The sequence below is a fragment of the Mustela putorius genome, unplaced genomic scaffold, assembly GCF_011764305.1.
Source record: "Mustela putorius furo isolate JIRA1106 unplaced genomic scaffold, ASM1176430v1.1 tig00003942_pilon_pilon_pilon, whole genome shotgun sequence".
Taxonomy (NCBI): domain Eukaryota; kingdom Metazoa; phylum Chordata; class Mammalia; order Carnivora; family Mustelidae; genus Mustela; species Mustela putorius.
The window spans coordinates 369,878-382,770 of NW_025422087.1; the positions used below are offsets into that span (position 1 = coordinate 369,878).

Below are 12,893 nucleotides of genomic sequence, written 5' to 3' on the forward strand. Positions count from 1 at the left end.
TATTTATTTATTTGTGTGAGACAGAAAGAGATGGAGCAAGAGAGCACAAGCAGGGGAAGCAGCAAGCAGGAGAAGCAGACTCCCTGCTGAGAAAGGAACCCGATTGGACTCAATCCCAGGACTCTGGGATCATGATCCGAGCCAAAGGCAGAAGCTTAACTGACTGAGCCACCCGGGCATCCCTACAACTTTTTACTCTTAATTGTTAAAAGTCCTGGAGCCAAAAGATGTCTACACACTAAAAGGGCCAAATGTCATTCCAGTTAACTCAGACTCATTTTTGAGTCAGTTAACTCAGACTCAGAGATTTGGGCAGGTTATGAAACCTGGAATACAGATGTCCAGAATGATTTGTCTCTCACAATTACCGTATCTCACCCTCCTTTATAGTCACTTTGTCTTGGGCTATAAAAACTGAAGCAGGGACGCCTGGGTGGCTCAGTTGGTTAAGCGGTTGCCTTCCGCTCAGGTCATGATCCCAGCGTCCTGGGATCGAGTCCCACATTGGGCTCCTTGCTCAGCGGGGAGCCTGCTTCTCCCTCTGCCTCTGCCTGCCATTCTGTCTGCCTGTGCTCGCTCTCTCTCTGATAAATAAATAAATAAATCTTTAAAAAAACAAACCAAAAAAAACAACAACAAAAAAACTGAAGCAGAGTGTTGGATTCAAGTTACATACATTATTCATTCACTCAAAAAAATCTGCAGCTTCCCACCAGCTAAAATCACTTGACTGGATTTTACATTTTTTGACTCTTAGGATATATACATGTCTTTCAGTTTAATATTTAAAGGTATTTGCACTTGATGGACTATTATGCTCTTTAAAAAACTCGTGTAGATATTTCAAATGATTTCTGCTTGAAATTTAGATAGCTCACCTATGGCTTTCTCTGATTTGTACTCACAATTTCTGAGTTTATTGTACTAACATGCATTAATCCTGTTCGCAGAAAGTTTGCATTTTTCTCTGCTCCTCCATGTGGTAAACTGAGGACAAAGTGTTCAGGAGCTGCGCTAAATTCTGGGACTATAAAAATGAATAAAACTATTTGTTCAAATTTATGGATTTCAGAGTCTTAGATGGAGGAGATATATAAATTAACAGAAAATCATTGTGAGCACTTGCTCAGTGGCTGTCTTTTTTCCATAGAAAAGGAGGGCAAGGACCTTGTTTGTTTTATCCTCTGCTGTTATGACCAGCACTTAGTACACATGGCACCCCATATTTGTCAAGTAAATGAATATATGCTAGAGTTATACAGAGGATGCTCTGGGACCCCAAAGGGACGTCTGCATAGTTTTATGTGTGAATGTTCGGCTGGAGGGTGGAGTGAGGGGGTCACTTCAGAGATACCAGAAAAAGTTCCTTGAAGATGAGGAATGAGCTGGGTCTTGGGAGATAAAGGAAACTAGGTAGAAGTGGGGTTGGGGATTGCTTAGAAGTTCCCATATGATTGTTGAGGGACTTAAAGTCGTTCAAGAAAAGATCAGTCTATAGAGGTATGCAGGAGAGATATCCCAAAGGGCCATTTTAGCAGCTATAACGATATATATATATATATTTTTAACTTGTTTATCTACCTCTACTTAAGTCCATGCTTAAGACTACCTCTTCTACCCAGGCGGCCTCTTAATGGTGGCGATAGACTATCTCTTCAAAAAGTAAGGCAGGAATGAATGAATGAGTTAATGAACGAGCGAACGAAGAATAAGTGTGCGCACTGTGCAATGATGAGGTCTTCTGGATGGTGAGCCTGTAAGGAAAGGAGCCTACACCAGAATGGGCTGAGCCCCACTCAAGGGCTTAATTCATGTGGTTAAGTGTCACATCTCAGCAATAAAACTAAAGACACGAAAGCGGGGAGTTTCCAAGTGCATTCCTAGAGGAAAAGTGAAGAAACACAAACGAAAGCACTTTAGAATGATTGGGATTTGTAGTTTCCAGGGGCCCGTGAGCAATAAAGGGAAGAGCCTGGTTAATTCGTTAACGTGGTACCACGCAGCAAAGAGACAGGGACAGACTGCTGTTCGGTGGCACTCCATAGCCAGGCGCGGCAAACAGGCCCCAACAAAGAGCAGAGCAGGTGCTACTGCTTCCCAAGGGTGGGGAGCAGGCTGTGTCCCCGGAACTATGCAGCTGCAGGAGCGCTGAGGGGCCCGATACCTGGCGCTCCTCGAGGAGGCCCTGGGACTACCACCCTGGCCGCGAGCACTGACGGGGCGGAACGCGGAACGCTAGCACCCTAGGATCCCTCCGGACTCAATTTTCAAACGCACCCGCGAGCGTCCAGCCGGCGGTGCGGCGTCTCCACTCGTCCGAGGGGGCACCTGGCCGTGAGGAAAGGAGGGCCGGGGCCTTCATCCCTCCTCCGGAGCCGCCCAGCCAGGTGGACGACTCCCTCACGGAGTGCCGCGGCACGAACTTCCGGCTTCTCCTTTCAGTCAACGGTTAGAGGGCGCAGCGGCCTCCGGAGGCTAGCCCTCTCGCCCGTGGGTCACAGCCTTCCAGGACCCCAGTGGCGCGCCACCCGCCACAGACTTTCCTTTGGGGAATAAGAGGACGGCCCACCTCCGGACGAGGTAAGCTGGGGGGAAAGCTCCGGGCTCGGCCACTACTTCCGGGAGACGCTGAGGAAAGCCAGTCCTCCTTGGCCCCCATCTCTTTTCCGATTGGTTAACTGCTCTCTTAATGCGCCCCCCTAACTGGTGATTGGTTCAGATGCGCCGTCTGTCACCTGCCTCCCTGTGGGAATCCAGGTCGCTAAGGGAAGCGTTACTTGAGGCTCGGTTGGGAAGAGGTTGGTTGGGCCCTTGAGCCTAGTTTGTTTATTGTGGTGCGAACCGTACCCCGGCGCGAGCTTCGGTCGCAACGGCCAGGGAAGGAGCCAGTAGCGGGACGGAGGGCGGGGGTGGCAAGAAAGTGAAGGTTCAGAAGTAAACTGGAGAGACCTAACCCTGGTAACATCTGAATGGGAGCAGGGTAGGAAGGAAGGCCTCTGAGAGGGGGAGTTGTAATCCCAGGAGCTGTGACAGTGGAGGAGGGAAGGCCTAGTTTCTGTTGTGTGACAAAAGGGCCTTGCGGGAGGTTTTAATGACCTAATTGTGTGGGGATATAATTTTCTAGGGGAGTGTCTAACCAATTCCACTGAAGATTTTGCTTTGACTTTGCAGCAGAGCTTTGACTTTGCTAGCCATTCCTGTCCTTCAAAGAGACAATTTATTCAATAATTCCATTCTCTCTTATTGCTTCAGATGGGCAGCTCTCAAAAAAAGCACAAACAATTGGATGGATGCCATTGCCTATATTAAAAGCATGTTGAAAGGAAAATAAGGTACTCACTTTGTTTAATTGTGGTTAATTGTATTAAAAAAATTACCTTTGAGAAGAAGCTCTTACAGTTTTGAATAATAGTAGGGTAGCTTGATTTTATAATAGCTTTCAATTTTTTTGATTGTTTAGTACAAAAAAATCGTATTACTGCTGTACCTGCCAAATGTGCTCCTGGCTAATGATGGCCTAGTCCTGTTTATTCTGAAAATGGAAAGAAATCTTGAGTTTTTAATAATGTTAATTGGTGTTTGATTGGGTAGTGCTACTAGATCTTTCCTTTAAAAAACTATGTAATAATCACTGTAATAAAATCCTTGAATGTGTAACCTAATGTTAGGATGTAAGTGAAATTGGATGATAGTTGCTTACTCATACGTAGTTCAGACTTGCAGACTAATTTATTTTGTATTTAAAGTAGTTTGCTTAAACACTGAGTCAAACACCTAGCTGTTTGATTCCCCAACCACCATTAAGTCATGTGCTGTATTACAGATACCCTTTATTAACATCCAGAAGTTGTCAAGGAAAAGTTTATTTCATCCACGGATCACCCAAATTAGCTCTTAAAGATAGACCTGGGCCCTACCTTGGAAAACTCTGATTTAGGATTAGAGATGAGATCTGGGCATCTGTACTTTTAAAATTCTCCTCAAGTGGAACTAGAGGGTATTATGTGCTAAGCAAAATAAGTCAGTCAGCGAGAGACAATTATATGATCTCACTCATATGTGGAATCTAAGAAACAAAACAGGATCATAAGGGAACAGAGGAAAAGATAAAACAAGACAAAATCAGAGAGGGAGACAAACCATTAAGAGACCCTTAATTGAGGGAAACAAACTGAGGGTTGCTGAACGGGGGTGGGTGGGGGAGTGGGGTAACTGGGTGATGGACATTAAGGAGGACATGAGATATAATGATGGGTGTTATATGAATCACTGAACTCTACCTCTGAAAATAATAGTGCATTATATGTTAATTAATTGAATTTAAATTAAAAAAAATTTTCTCAAATTGGTGCCTTCCCAAGTGAGAACTGTTGACTCCCTAAATACATGTATTTAAGAAATATTTATGAAACAAATAATTTTCTCCATTGATTTCTATACAATTTAAAAATAAGCCTTTAAGAAATGATGTTGAAGTATAATCCAAAAATAAGGTTTGCCTAGGCAAGGCCAGGAAGTTTCACTGGTACTCTGAAACCTCAAGGACTAACTGTTCCAGGCCAGGCCTAGGGATGAGGTTTGCTATGGGGAGACACAGAGTACTCTGCTGTACATTCACAGTCCTCAAAGCCATGCATTGAGTACTGTTTTCCTGTTAGGTTTAAGAAGAGGTTAACCCCAAATCTGCTCAGTAGATACAGTAGGCTAAATTATTTTTACCTCAACAAACTACAATGGAGGATAATATTACAAATATGGGTTTTATTTTGGGAAGAATACCTTTGCTGGAAGTAAATGTAAACCATAGCCTCCCAATAGCTCTTTGTTTATTAAGTAAAGAACATAATTTAAAATTATGCTTAAACTGCATAATTCAGCTTAAATTTTAAAGTGCATAATTCAGCTTAAAATTTATATGCTAACATGAAGTACCCAGATATTTGAAACATCAGGGAGGGCTTTTAGATCAACTTCACCAGAGAGTCAAGAGGTTAAAAAAAAAAAAAAGTGATATAATCACTTTGGTATTCAGGAATTAGAAATGAGTGATGAAACCAGATCTAGCCTGACGTAAACAGTGGTTTTGAGCAAAGAAGTAGGTCCAGTTGTAGTCTGTCTCCTAAGAAGCTCTTTTTCATTTTATATATGAGTTATTCAGTGCAATATTTGGCATATGAAATATATGACTGGAGAATGAAATTTAAAAATGAAAATAAAGAGATATAAGTTAAAAACATGAAGCCATGTGTAGTCCATGACTAACAGCTTGAATCTAATATATATTGTTTGAACAGAAAGCCAGGAATCTCAGTATGAATACCTCTAGATCTAGATCGCATGATGGTAGTGAAGAAACCTCATCTCAGGACCATAATCATCGCGAAAATGAGAGAAGATGGCAGCAAGAGCGTCTCCACAGAGAAGAAGCCTATTACCAGTTTATTAATGAACTCAGTGATGAAGATTATAGGCTAATGAGAGACCACAATCTTTTAGGCACCCCTGGTAAGAGTTGGGTGAAAGAAGAGACACCTTTTCTATCATTGTAAGAGGAGTTTCAAAATAAGGAGGGTTTTTTCCCCCCTGCTTCCCTCTCCCAAAATATAATGCATGATTTTAAAATTTAAGAACCTTTTAATATAACAAAATAAAAAATCACTGTCTTACTTCTGTATTTGATAATTAAGTATGAATCTTGGACATGGAGCACTGTTATACAAATGCCAAGCTAACAAATAGCTTAATGTACATAATAGTGTCAAATATTTACATATATGGTCCTATTTCTCTTTTAAGTAATATTTGTACAAATAAAATATTATTTAGAACCCAATTCTGACTCTTTTGAGGTATTATAATTTACTTATTTAGCTGAATTAATAATATTCCAAAAGTCCAGTGGCTTTGTGAATTTTATACAAATTCTTTTCACTAATTAAAATGAACTAATTAAAACTTGAATGTTTGTATGGTATATGTTTGTATATTGCATATTTGCACATCATATATTGATAACCCATATAGTGAGCTACTGAGGTAAAATTCAAATACAGTTTCAAAGTTTTCTAGAAATCCAGCCTTTTAAATTTCTTTTTATCTCAGACATAAATCTGTTAATCAGAGCTTATAGATTCCTTAGTATATCAACTGAGAGGACCTTTTAAATTATTCAAATTAAATCTTATATTTTTATTTTAATAAAACATAAGAGACACAACCACAATGATATATACCTGTGTCAATTAAATATTTTTAACTGTCTTTAGTTTAACAGAACATGAAAATAATAGAATGTCTTCTACAGATTGCTGTAGATTAGTGTTACCCTTCAGGAGTTCTTATAAAACAGTAGTTAAAATAATTACTTTCAGTGAGCAATTTTTTATTCTTTTAGGAGAAATAACGTCAGAAGAACTACAACAGAGGTTAGATGGAGTAAAGGAACAACTGGCATCTCAGCCTGACTTAAGAAATGGGACAAATACCAGAGGTATTGTGGACTCCTTTCCATTGGGAGCAGTTTTGATTGGAGCAAATGCAAATTTGTACTTACTGGATCTTGTATGATATGTTTGTTTTTAATGTTTTCCAGTTTTAATGTGATATTCAGATAGCATTTACCCATTATATTCAAAGCAGCGTAGTTAGGCAGTATAGGACAGGGGTTGAATGCAAAAACCTTTTTATATACAGATTGCCTTTAGGGAGCTCATAGTATACAATTAAGTTAATTACCAGAATAGTTCTTTTTAATCTTAGAATATACACACTACTTCTTTTAAAGTAATGGAACTAAACTTCTAAAAATTTGTACCAAGCAATACAGAAAGACTGAGTGAGGAGACCTGCTTTATTGTTTTTACTGTTTTTTGAGTTTGCCATTTTATTGAAAAAACACTAAGTCATAGTATAAGAAGTTTTTAAGAAAATTCAAACTAAAGAGAAGTATACAGAATTAAAAGTAAAGCCAACATAATATAGCTCTTACCAGTTCTATTTCCTTCCCCAGAGGTATTTATTATTGGTATAGTTTCACCTTTTTGTTCACATACTATATTAAGATTATCGTATTAGGGCAAAGACTATTAAAAACTCAAAAATGTAATGATTCAATAAGATGGAAATTTATCTTTCATGTTAACCGTTCAGGGAAGATAGGGAAACTTTACTCCATAATCCTCCTGGAAGCCAGCCAGCCAGCAGAGTAGTTCTACAACGGTGCCATAGAGTGCAGGGGCTATTGGCCACATGTGACCATTTAAATGTAAATTAAGTAAAAATTAAATAATTTTAAATAATAATTTTAAAATTCACTTCTTCATTCCTATTAGCCTTATTCAGGTGCTCAATAGTCACTGCACATGGTTAGAGACTTCTGTACTAGACAGCACAGATGGAGAATATCTCCACTACTGCAGAAAGTTTCATGGGACATTGCTGCTCCAGAGTATTGTTTGCATGATCAAGCTAAGTCAGAGCCGCATCTAGGTTCTACTCATCTAGGTTCCAGAAGGAGGTTCAGACACCAGCCTGAAAGTGAGCTTATCACTTCCACTCTGATTCCATTGATGACAGTTTACATGGCCACACCCATCTGCCAGGCTGCTCACAATGCATTTGCAATGGGAGAAAGGCAGGACAGGTTTTGTTAGGTAATTAGTGAACTCTTTATGTATATACATCATCACTATATTCTAGTAATTAAAGAAGGAGGTATCCTTTAGAATGCTTTTACCTGCCTTTTACTTCTATTTCTTTCTAAATTAAAATGGAAATTGGATATTAACCAACAATATAGTTGTACTATATTGTTGTAGCTGGTAACACTTAACTCTTTTATTATGTTTTAGTTTGTATCTTTAGGTATGGCTAAAGTTGCTGTTTATTTTTATTGACACCAGAAGCCTATTAATAGCTTTAACATATAAAAAACATTTTTGTAAGAGATTGTAGTAATGAAATGAAATCAATCTCATGTAACAGCCATTTTTGTGTAGAATAAATGTTAAAGTTAAGATCTGTATAGTTCCTGTGCATTAGAGTGCTTTTTGTTGAGTTTTGCCCTTTACATGATCCACTGGTTAAAAATGGAAAACAAGTTTCCCATAGTAGCAGAATTGTAGTCAAAAAAGCTTATCAGGGACACATTTACTTCTAAATTGATTCATTGAACAATATTGGAAGTCTGATTTGTACCAGATACTGTTGTAGAGGTTGGGGATTTAACGGTAAATAAAATAAGACAAAACGGAGCTTACATTCTAAATGAACAGAAAATATGTTATAGGTAGCGGCCAAGAGTTACTGTGCCAGTTATTATACTAATCATTTTATATGCAGTATGTTATTTTATTCTTATGATAACCCTATGACATTTATACTTTTATTATCTCCAATTTACAGGTAAGGATACAGTCTTTAACATGTCTAAAGTTTTCCAGCTTCACATAAAGACATAATGTAGTTCTAATATTGTATTCAGAAAGCCATATTTCTTGAGATACACATTTTTGGCAGTTCCTGAGAAATAGGATAAAATTCCTAAGGTTACAAAAATATGTAATTGCAAAAATGCTGAGTTACCTTCACCAGAAAGATTCCACAAATTCAAGGTGAATTACATATAAGTTTTGCCACTACATTTTATTGATTTTACCATATGAATAAAGCATTTTAAATGTATGATTTTGGTATGGGATCTGTTTCTCGTTTTCCTTAATATTTGCCAGTAACAGACACAAAGAAAGTAAGAGTGAGGATTTTTTCAGGGCTTTGCCTAAACAGTATTTATATTTTTATAATACATAAGAATATATTACGCTTACAGTATACAACTTTCTTTGAGAAAGTTTAGTTTTTTGCCATTTTTAATACATTAAAATATACACAGATGTTCTTAAATACAACTTGATTTAACTTTATCTTGCAAGCTTTCAATAAAAGAGCATAGATTTTAGGAATTGATCTTAAGTTGATTTGGTTTGCTTTCCAGAGTCAGAAGTCCCTAGAGAAAATTCAAATGAAGATTCTCTGCTAGAATGGTTGAACACCTTTCGACGCACAGGAAATGCAACTCGAAGTGGACAAAATGGGAACCAAACTTGGAGAGCTGTGAGTCGAACAAACCCAAACAGTGGAGAGTTTCGGTTTAGTCTGGAAATACACATAAATCATGAGAATAGAGGAATTGAAATTCATGGTGAAGATCATACAGGCATTCCATTTTCAGACATTAGCAGAGATCATACTACAAGTAGACAACAAAGATCAGCTAGTCCTGTGGCTAGGCGAACAAGAAGCCAAACCTCGATGAATTTTAATGGTAGTAGTTCCAACATCCCAAGGACCAGGCTTGGTTCAAGGGGTCAGAATTCAGTGGAAGGATCTTCCTCAACATTGGAAAGATTAAGAAATGGAATTGGGGGAGCAGTTGGTGTTCCTAGAACTAGTGCTCCACGCACTAATTTCAGTGGTCACACAAACCAGTCGGGTGGTAGTGAACTCAGGCAAAGGGAGGGGCAGCGGTTTGGAGCGGCACATGTTTGGGAAAATGGGGCTAGAACTAACGTTACAGTGAGGAATACAAACCAAAGATTAGAGCCAATAAGATTACGGTCTACTTTCAGTAGTCGAAGCCGTTCACCAATTCAGAGACAAAGTGGCACTGTTTATCGTAATTCACAGAGGGAAAGTAGACCTTTACAGCAAAACTCGAGAAGGTCTGTTAGGAGGAGAGGTATAACACGTGTCTTTTTAGAGCAAGATAGGGAACGTCGTGGTACAGCTTATGCTCCATTCTCTAACTCAAGACTTGTGTCAAGAATAACAGTAGAAGAAGGAGAAGAATCCAGCAGATCCTCAACTGCCGCACGACGACATCCAACAATCACACTGGACCTCCAAGTGAGAAGGATTCGTCCAGGAGAAAACCGCGATCGGGATAGTATTGCAAGTAGGACTCGATCTAGGGTAGGGCTGGCAGAAAATACAGTCACTATCGAAAGCAACAGTGGGGGCTTTCGCCGAACTATCTCCCGTTTAGAGAGGTCAGGTATTCAGACCTATGTTAGTACTATCACTGTTCCTCTTCGTAGGATTTCTGAGAATGAGCTTGTTGAACCATCGTCAGTGGCTCTTCGGTCAATTTTAAGGCAGATCATGACTGGATTTGGAGAATTGAGTTCTTTAATGGAGGCCGAATCTGAGTCAGAGATTCAGAGACATGGTCAGCATTTACCAGAGAGGCACTCAGATCTGAGTAACGTAGGTGCAGCTAATGACATCAGCCAGCGCAGTGAAGGTGCCTCCCCAAACAGGCGGGCCCGAGAAGATAGCACTGCAGTGCATGGTGCAAATCAGACCACCCAGCCTCCTGCCCCAAGCAGTGATAATCGAGGTGGCAGGCAGTCACGAAATTCAAATAACTTAGTTGAAACTGGAACACTTCCTATCCTTCGCCTTGCTCACTTCTTTTTACTGAATGAAGGTGATGATGATGATCACATACGTGGTTTAACCAAAGAGCAGATCGACAATCTTTCCACTCGGAACTATGAGCATAACAGTATCGATAGTGAACTAGGTAAAATCTGTAGTGTGTGTATCAGTGACTACGTAACTGGAAACAAGCTCAGGCAATTACCTTGCATGCACGAATTTCACATTCATTGTATTGACCGATGGCTCTCAGAGAATTGCACTTGCCCCATCTGTCGGCAGCCTGTTTTAGGGTCCAGCATAGCAAACGATGGGTGAAGTGTTGGGTCTATTCAAATAGTACATTTTAGTAGAGCTGAGTAAGTGCTCTTTTGTTGAATCATTTGTGATGAGCTAACCAGGATGAAAAAGAACAGATTATTATAGTTGGAACTATTTTTTGTGTGCTTTTTTAACTTGTTAAAAAGAAAATTTATATAAAACTTAAAGTGGCAAATGTTAAATTATTCATAAGTAAAGAATAGTTAAGATTGCTAGAACCAAATAATCTTTAAAATGTTTTTATTTTGGTAATTTTGTCATGCTAAGCACTTTTGTATCTGCACAATTCAGTAGGTTAAAAAACAATCTTCCTTTTCTTGATAGCACAGCAGATGTTACGTGGACTTTCATGTTCCATAGGCTTAGTACCATGTGCAGACACTGGTGTCTAAATAAGCCTTTCATTCATTTTTTGTTCTAAGGACAGTATCTTTTCATGAAAGAGTGTTTGGCTGAATGTTTGCTAAATATATTTAAGTTATTTGAAATGTTAAATTTGATATGCAGCATATCATATATGTATATATAGATATATAATTTTAAGGTTAAACTATTCAGTCTAAAAACTACAGTTTGGTTCTTATTTAAGCATTTGGGCTATTACTGCATATGGCACAATGTTTAACATTTACAGGATCATCTCTGGGAGGAAGTAGATTAAGATATTTAAAAATAGAGATAATTTACTGAAGCGTCTCTGACAATCTTACTTACTAGACAGCAAGCAATATGTAATACTGAAAAAGTATTTCTTTACTCAGAAATGGAACATGGACATTTTAGTACATATAGATTATTTAACTTGAGTTCAGCCTTTTTGTGACTTTTTTGAACGTGCAGACAATTCTTTGGATATTAAGTAAGGTATACAATATGCATGGTTTCTTAAATTTACTTTTAAAATCTAAAAAAAAAAATGTCTTTGAAGAATCAAATGCGTAGATAATATGTTAAGTTCACTTGGAGGCCAGAAAACTCCAAATAATACAAAACAAAAGAGAGAATGTAGAATTTATATAAACACATAAAGTATGCACTGAAGATCTATTTCTACCAATAAATATTAAAACTAAAGCTGTATGTGAACTATTCTTTTCTGTTGGTCCCCTGTGGTTTATTTATTCAAAAATTTTTTTTTCCACCTATAAGGTGCAGGCACTGTTACAGGTGTTGAGGATTTAGCTGAAGACAAAGTCCCTGTCTTCATAGGCAAGAGGATATTTGCTCTTAGAAACTGAAAATCAGTTGATAAAATGAGTTACTGTGTTTGTTTATGAATATATGACACAGTTTTCCTTTGGTGATACTGTTTGGGCAAGATCACAAGAACAAATACCTTAGGACCAGATTCTGTGAGACTTACATGTATCTTAAGTTTAGTTTTACTTTCTGATTAGTAACTGTATTCGGTTCATCATGTGAGATGCATACACAGGAATTTTTTTTTTCTTTTTTAAAGATTTTATTTATTTATTTGACAGAGAGAGATCACAAGTAGGCAGAGAGGCAGGCAGAGAGAGAGAGAGAGAGGAGGAAGCAGGCTCCCTGCTGAGCAGAGAGCCCGATGTGGGACTCGATTCCAGGACCCTGGGATCATGACCTGAGCCGAAGGCAGCGGCTTAACCCACTGAGCCACCCACGCGCCCTACACAGGAATTTTTAAGGACTGCATTTAACACCTGGAGTGAAAGGTTTTAGTAAGAGTCATGACTTTGTCTGGAGTAAATGGTTTCTATAGTTCAGTTATAGGACATGGGACTGGGACGTTTGAAGGCTTTAAATACCAGAAGAAGGAATTTAATTTTACCTCACAGACTTTAGATGTCTCTTGATGAATTTTAGTGGTGAATGCTAAGATCCTCTTTCAAGTTTCAGGAAAATTGGTGTGGTGTAGTGTTTAGAACACAGTGGAATGGGGAAGGGAGAGAAAAAAAAAAAACAATAAAGGAACCATTGTGATCAATTTATCATCAGTTATCATCCTCAGTTTTCTCTAATGCAGGGCAATGGCAATGAAACTGGAAAGAGAAGGAAGTAAAAATTTTGGGGGAAAAGGACATTATTTGGTTTCTTGTTCAGTATGAAGAAGTGTGAGAGTGATACATTCACAGATGGAAAATCACCTGAATAGAAGG

The 12,893-nt window shown here is 38.5% G+C and overlaps 1 protein-coding gene across 15 annotated transcripts in view; it reads left to right on the forward strand.

The window, feature by feature from the left end:
* The first annotated feature begins 2,442 nt into the window (after window positions 1-2,442).
* RNF6 (ring finger protein 6) overlaps window positions 2,443-12,893 on the forward strand; it is a 37,784-nt gene continuing 27,333 nt past the window's right edge. For 11 of the 15 annotated variants that reach the window (XR_006603547.1, XR_006603549.1, XR_006603550.1 and 8 more), the window contains exons 1-5: window positions 2,443-2,580; window positions 3,253-3,332; window positions 5,295-5,505; window positions 6,395-6,490; window positions 8,993-9,111. Coding sequence is in view for 7 of the 15 variants with exons in the window: in XM_045069588.1 (XP_044925523.1) it covers window positions 5,313-5,505; window positions 6,395-6,490; window positions 8,993-9,111 (408 nt within the window). In the remaining 8 variants the exon portion in view is untranslated. Of the gene's footprint in view, window positions 2,581-2,702; window positions 2,799-2,821; window positions 2,981-3,252; window positions 3,333-5,294; window positions 5,506-6,394; window positions 6,491-8,992; window positions 11,837-12,893 lie in introns of those variants that run through there. The other 4 variants (XM_004781479.3, XM_004781480.3, XM_004781481.3 and 1 more) reach the window with 4 other exon arrangements.